Below are 7,747 nucleotides of genomic sequence, written 5' to 3' on the forward strand. Positions count from 1 at the left end.
GATGCGATACTTTACTTATCACTTTTACTTCAGCGATCTTGAGGCCATGCGGATTTTGGATCTTGACGAAGTAACAAACCTAGCAAAGCTCCTTTGATTGGGGGTTGTGGATCTAGGGGAAGAGTGAACTCAAGGGCGACAACACACATCGCAGTCTTGAAGTTGATTGTTTTGCACTACGATAACATTGTGGCATTTGGGGTTGGTGGGGTTGTGGTGAGGGGTTAGAAAGTTGAATTGCAAGTGTAAATAAGTTGAATACTAGAAGTTGTGGTGAAATGCTTGAAAGTGGTTTTGAGGGTTTTTTGAATCGAGTCGATGATGATGAGTATGAAGTTTACATGGCTAGCATTTGAAAGGTGTGATAGAATCTGGAGTTGTTCGAGTGGAGTCTTTTTTTTTTTGTTAAATTTTAAGTGAGTAAGGTTTCAAGAGGCTAACTAAAATTAAGGCATGTGTCAAGGCTCAAAAAGCATTTCCAGAGATACTTACATATCACTCACTAACAATGTTCTCAATTCGAAAGTGAGAATCAAACTCACATCCTTTTGGAATATGAATATATTCCTTACCAACTGGATCAATCTTTGTATCTAGACTTTGGTTCTAATCTGATTTTAATTTTGGATCTGGACTTGCATAAATTGTTGAAGTAAAGGGAGAAAATGACATATACACAAAAAGATAAAACAATTTCTAGTGGTTAAAAATAATCAGAAATTGTTTAATCCATTTTAAGTACCTAGAAAAGAAATTTTTGGTAGTTTTTACACCACCAAAAATCTAAAAATGCAATATAATAACAATAAAATTAATTACATGTCATTGTTTAACACTGCTATTTAAAAGTACAGACTAAAAAGATTAATAGAACAAAAATTCAAGGACTAAGACTGACCAAAATTTTATTGAGGGACTAAAAAAATTGAAAAATGTTAAGAACTAAAAATATAATTAACTTGAAAAATTATGAAATATATATATATATATATATATATATATATATATATATATATATATATACTTTTGAGAAAAGACCACATGAATTTTTTAAAATATAATTAATTTAATTACTTACTTATTGATTGATAATCATTTTTAAAAAAACTTATCCAAAAATAATTTTAATAATATGTAAATTTAATTGAATGTTACATTCTATATCAATTTATTTTAAAAAATGTAATAATTGTTTAAATATATAGTTGCCCGTGATTCTCTTTCTGTTCCTTCTGATTTTATCGATTTGTCATCCATTTTTTTTCCCTCTTCTTGGTCCAGAGGGGTTCGTGAATTAATCCCTCATCCAATTATCGATCAAGATATACTTTCCTTTCTCATTTTAACAATTAGCTAGCTGCTCCGGTCATTATGCCGGGCCAGGGTGATGGTATGCATCGAAACGTGGTAGTAGTGGAGGAGGACGAAGAAGCGAATTTGAAGAAATGGCTTGATTTTATGCAAACGATGCTGGGTTGTTTGGGAAGCGAAGGTTTTGAAGTGGAAGCATGTAGCATTTCCCTTGTTCCACGGCAACTTCGACAATCGAAAGAGGAAGCTTACACGCCACAAGTGGTCTCCATAGGACCCCTACACAGGGGAATTACCAGCAGCACGGACCTACTATACATGGAAGAGATCAAATGGCGCTGCTTGCTGCGTCTCATTGAACGATCCAAACAAGACAAAGAGCAAGTCTTGAGGAATTGCGGCAAAGCAATGTTGGAGATAGATGAAATAGCTCGCGCTAGCTACAACGTTCAAGTTAAGTTGAACCGCTACGAGCTCGCTAAAATCATGGTGTTGGATGGCTGTTTCCTGCTGGAGCTTCTCATCGGTGGATCAACCCAACTAAACGAACAATTAAAGTGCATCTCATCAGATAGTGATTCTTCTCTTGTGACTCAAGCCATAGAAAGCGAAAAGGTGTTGTTGGATTTGATCATGCTTGAAAACCAGATTCCCCTGGTGGTTCTCTCTACTTTGTCTACAAACCTTTTTCCCAATACTTTTACAGGGGCTGCTAGTACCAGACTGATACATGAGCATGCGCTTTCTATCTTTGGCTACAGTAGTTCTCCGGATTCCAACATTATCAACTCCCCCAAGTTCAAAGGCTTTCATTTTCTTCAACTTGTTCACTCCTTCATAGACACGGAAAATGATGCTATCTGGCAGCAACCAACCACGGAATTGCAAATACAGATTCCGGATGAAAGTCCTCAAAAAGTAAAACTAGAGCGATGTGCTACTTTGCTCGAAGCAGCTGGGGTTACAATTAAACCAGCAAAGGCACAGTACAAGGCTAAGACTAGGTTTGACTTGAAGGTAACATTCAGAGACGGGAAACTAAGAATTCCGCAGCTACATATTACCAAAACCACCGAAGCAAAGTGGAGGAACTTAATTGCTTGGGAGCTGAACAGTGCTACCCTAGAAAAACAGCGCGAGTTGAAAACAGACAGAATTAGCTGTCAATTCATTTCTTATGCTTGGTTCTTTCAAAGTTTGACTTGTTCCGTCCACGACGTTAAACTTCTTCGCGATAGAAAGGTTATAACGGTAGAAAAAGAGAGGACTGACAAAGGCAAAAAGAAAAAAATAATGAGCAACAAGGATTTAATGAATTTGTTTCTCAGTATCACAGAGGAATTTCCTGAGGTTGAGATTCAAGTGGATTCCCGGTTTCGTCATGTAATTGAGAAATTGAACTCGTACCCAACTCAAGAAGATCGTTCCATGGCAACTTGTTGGAAAATCATCGCATATGGTGTCAGGGGACCCAGTAAAATCATGTGGCATTTTTTCAGACGCTTTCTAACATGGATTTGGTGCAAATGGATTGAGGCATATGGGATTTTGAAACGTGTTTATATCCCTAGCGGCTGGAGACTAATAGCGGTGCTTGCTGCTGCGGCGGGGCTTGCCCTCACTGCCATTCAGACATATTATTCAATCCGCAACTAGTGTTTTATTTTAGGTTAGTATAGTTTTTAAATTTATCATTTTTAGTTCATATATATAGTAAATTTTTTAGTCTGAAAGTTTATATTTTAGTTCTTAGAAGGTATTTATCATTGAATTTTTTTAACTTTGTTAGTTAAAGAATTTTAGTGATAAAAATCTTTTAAGAATTAAAATATAAATGTTAAAGATTAAAAAATATACTTATTAATTATAAGAACTAAAATAAATAAATTTAAAAAATATACTGATGCCTAATTAAATCTTTATTTTACTTTACTTTAAATGGTTAAGAAATTGTTCTTGTTTCAATCCTTTGTTATTCTTACGTGTGTACCGTTTACTGTGTGTTGCTTTAACCTCTCTTTCAAGTTTAATAAATGATGTACTGTTTAAATTATTGATCTGAAGTGTCAAGTGTTGTTATAAATTGAATGGAGGGGAAGTTAAGACTTAAGAAAGTGTCTCACATGACGATCTCCTTCGGGATTTTCAGTAAATTGTGAGGGAAGACACCAAAGAGTGAGCCCGGATTTCCATTAAATGTTCTATCGTTTGTGTTGTGACTTGTGAGTGAGTTAGAAGATCCGCAAGCCAATATGACTCACTGAGGGATTTACCTAGGTGAGAGACAAGTTCTAAGTAGATCGACCGGGTCATATTTATGAATAATAAGAATGGGAAAAATAAAATTGATGGATTAGACTGAGAAATTTATTTGACTATGTAAAATATCTCTCATTATGAGAAAGTTTTTTGGACTGTTATATCTCTTTAATTTTAAATGGATGGACAAAATTTTTCTTTCTTTTTCTTTTTTTCTTCTTTACAATCTTTTTTTTTTTTCAATTTGTGCTTCAACCCCTTCTCTTCCTTTCCACCCCCTTGGACCACATCGTTGCTTCATTGAAAATCTCCTCTAGCAGTGTCCACAACAGTGGACATAAGAAGGAGGACAGAGGATGGGAAAAAAAAGGGTAAAACCAGAAAAGAGGAAAAAAACGGAAAAGTAAAATCTCAACAACCAAAATATATATATATAGATATATATATATATATATATATATATATATATATATATATATATATATATATATATATATAGATATCGAAAAGTGTATTCCAAGTGGGTGACATGACTCAGAGTATGTTTAATTGGTTCCTTGTTGAAACTATATTCAACTGAGTTTTTTCACTTTCCAAGACAAAATATTAAAAGCAAATCTCTTAATAAAAGTTAATTAAACGTAACTGGTATTCAAATATGCTCTCAATCTCCCACTCGGGTCGTAGGATTGGAAAATAATAAAACATACGTATACTTTCTATATCATTTCATTTTCACTTCATTGTTTTATTTTTCATGGTATCTCTTGTTAAACCTTTAACTATCTCTCTAAAATTAGGACATAATATTTTAATTTGTACTTTTACCGTTATTGCATGCAGAACCTAAATTTTTTCATGCAAAACAACATACTAATGTTTTTCAAGAATTCACAAAAAGATTCCATTTTTAGATCCACAAAATTTTAGGATTAATTATTCACTTTTAATTCATAAGAATTTTGGTTATTGTTATGTGTACACATTGCATTATATTACAGGGGAATGACTCCGGCCTTAATCTAGACCTTTGAATATTCACAAATCACAAAGATGTAATAATTCATTTAGCCGACACAGCTTTTGTTTAATCAATTTAAGCCAAGTAGCATGACTCGCGAGGATGTGTAACATAATCATGTCATAAAATGTGAAAAATTCTATCTCTTGGTAAAAGGCAACCTTTTGGTTTATTTATTTATTCTCCATCACGGTGCAAAAGAGTTTGAGTAATTTGTAAAAATCTTGACTAAAAATTTAATTTTTTTTATTCGTGAAATTACAGATAATTCATATGTTCAACCAATTGAATTAGAAAACATGGATATGAAATCTAATATAAATACCCATATACCTGCCACTCTCATTTCTCGTGAGGAAAGCCGAAGGGGTATAGATTGTGGGAGAAAAACCGATGCCTCATCAATCTCCAAAGAGGGAGCTATCCCCAGATGGCGTCGAGTATAATTCACCCAACAAGAGGCCAAGGACCAACACTTACCAACCACAACAAGAGGCCAAGGTCAAGAAGAAGAAGAACCCTTTCAAAAAGTTCGTCACAGAAAAAATAGTAGCCGCTAAGACAATGGGTGTAGGGGTTTCTGGTTCTTCTCCCGCACATACATCGTCAAGTAATAATTTAGTTCCAGGGACTACCCCCGAATCCACGCCAAAAAATGACAATCAAAAAACGTCTCACGAATCCACCACATCAACCGTTAATTCAGTGGGTATGTTGCAAACTTCCTAATAATATACTTGATAGTATAAAACACAACCTAGTTGATAGAAAACTTTATTCCTTAAAAGATATTATAAGCTCTATGCTTACAACTTGATTTGTACTTTTCCTTTTGACTTTGTTTTCCTTTTTATTCAGCAAAATAAAAATAAAAATTCCCTTAAACATGGAATCATAGGTTTGATGGATGGTTATTTCTTGTATGAAAAAATATTTGTTGACGGATATCAATCCTTTAAATGAATTTTATTAGACTTTAACTTTTGGTTTAGAAATACCTCGGTTCAAAACAAAATCAAGTTCTGGAAATAGTTTTGGTTTCCAAATTGATTTTGAAAAACATAAATAAAAAGCATTACTTTGCTAGTTAATTCTATGAATTTATTCTAGGCATGAAATGAATTTGTATTTTTCTTGTGAAGTGTATCCTTAAATTGAAAAGTGATCATTTTTACTATGCCCGTGGTTCTCATGTCTCATCAGGAAAATCAGGAGCTAGTGCTGGAGAAGTCACCGATGCACCAGATGATCCACAAACTCCTATTCAGACAACTGGTAGTCGTCAATTACAAACGACGCCACTCTCCATTAAGTCAAGCACTGGTAGCATACCACACGTTGATTCACCTGGTATATATGCTGTAAATATAATTTGCAACCAATTTAAGACCACATGCATAATCACCTTCTGAAATATATCAATTAATAAAAAATAGAAAAATGTTACATCAACACCCCCTTACCCCCTTGCATCCATCCAACAAGGAGAGAAAAAAAATATAAATTTAATAGAATTTGTGAAGAAGTGGTGATATTTTGACACACTCTAATATTTCACACACACCCTGCCAATAATTTTAATTTTATTTTATATATCTTCTTATCATATCATTGTACATATATTTTTTTTCATCTTTTTTCTCTTTTATTAGGTGTCTTACTATTTGGTGTCAAAATATTTTTTTTTTCTGATGTAATAAGAAGAAAGAAATAGAAAAATGAAAAAGAGATATTGATGGAAGGCTTAAAATAATAAAGTATTTGCATATCATTAATTTTAAAAAAGATATACTTTAAAGAAAAATATTTCATGAGCATCCGTTATAATATAAGACACCTAAAAAGAAAAAAATATAAATATTTTAAGATTTATGATATGATAAAAAAAGAAATATAAATAAAATATTGATAAAATATTTAAAATACATAAATATTTGTATATCATTCCTCTATTTTTTTAAAAAAATTAGTAACTTTAAAAGGTAACAGAAGTATGCATGTTGAGTGTGTAGGTAAAAGTACGAGACTACAACTGTTTGAGGCAGAGTCAGGCGTCAAAATGGATCTTAGGTTGGGCTATGGAGATTATGTTGTGTCAATCCAGAAGAGGAGCATTATTTCAAGTTCAACTTATGAGAATAGAAAGGAAGACGCAAATCAATTGCCTCAAAACCCTGGCATGCAGTTTCTTCCATCTGAGATGCTTTCTAACATGATAGAGAAGGCCGGAGAGCAAATGTTCGCTAGGTACCTAGAATGGCTTCGGGATCATCATATGTTAGGAAAGTCCTCTGTACCCAGAATTGATTATTCTGACCAGTGACTTCCCTACGTTATTTTCTTGGATACAATTTAAGTCAATAAGTCTGGTGATTTTTATGTTATTTTATTTTATAAAAATTAATTTTTTTATCTCGATAATTAATATTAATATTTATTATCGGCTCTTATTGTATTGATTATCGAGATACAATTTTAATTTTTATTAAAAAAATAACACTAAAAACACTAAGTCGTGTCTTATTTTTGTTGTGTTTTCCCTATTTAGTTGACTTTTGCTTCTGCTATGTTTCCATGAATGCTAGCTTTGGCAAGAACCAAGAAGTATCTTCCTTCTAATCCTCTTCTATTGTATCATTATTACTGGGATAGTAGGTTGTTTCTCCACTCCCTGGGTGGAGATCGTAGATGTAGGTTGTTGTTGTAATAAATATGCATGGTGTGTTGTACCAAAAACAAAGTAAGATGCTTCTGTACGTTCTGTTGCTTTAAATTCATTGAAATAAATTAAAGTGGGGTTTAGTTCAGTTGTTTTTGGTTTCATGCTATATATCCAGTGGCTATTGCTCTTGAAACAATAGGAGGTCTGATCAGCTAAGAATTCTTCAGCTCGTGAACAAGAATGAGAGAAATTAATAAATAGCCCACATCTTACCTTCCACGTTATTATAAACTTCAGTGATTTTTTTTAAAAAAAAAATGAGTAATTTTTAACTGTATTTTCATCATCTTTAATTATAACTAATACAAAAAAATATTAAATATAATAATAAATTTTAATTAAATTTTATATTATTTTTCTTAAATTTTAACGTTCTTCGAATAGTTACTTTTTATATTATTATTTCGATTCCCAGATATATATACTTTTAAACT

The 7,747-nt window shown here is 32.7% G+C and overlaps 2 protein-coding genes across 2 annotated transcripts; both read left to right on the plus strand.

Annotated features, from left to right (window-relative positions):
• Positions 1-1,371: 1,371 nt before the first annotated feature.
• LOC100798491 (UPF0481 protein At3g47200) lies at positions 1,372-2,967 on the plus strand. Its single transcript, XM_003522037.1, has one exon. It carries the CDS (start codon positions 1,372-1,374, stop codon positions 2,965-2,967), a length of 1,596 nt encoding a protein of 531 aa, XP_003522085.1.
• Positions 2,968-4,895: 1,928 nt separating this feature from the next.
• LOC100799020 (uncharacterized) lies at positions 4,896-7,398 on the plus strand. Its single transcript, XM_003522038.4, has 3 exons — positions 4,896-5,300; positions 5,795-5,941; positions 6,604-7,398. Exons 1-3 carry the CDS (start codon positions 4,985-4,987, stop codon positions 6,912-6,914), a joined length of 774 nt encoding a protein of 257 aa, XP_003522086.3. The 5' UTR covers positions 4,896-4,984; the 3' UTR covers positions 6,915-7,398.
• Positions 7,399-7,747: the final 349 nt, after the last annotated feature.

This window comes from Glycine max, chromosome 3, assembly GCF_000004515.6.
Source record: "Glycine max cultivar Williams 82 chromosome 3, Glycine_max_v4.0, whole genome shotgun sequence".
Taxonomy (NCBI): domain Eukaryota; kingdom Viridiplantae; phylum Streptophyta; class Magnoliopsida; order Fabales; family Fabaceae; genus Glycine; species Glycine max.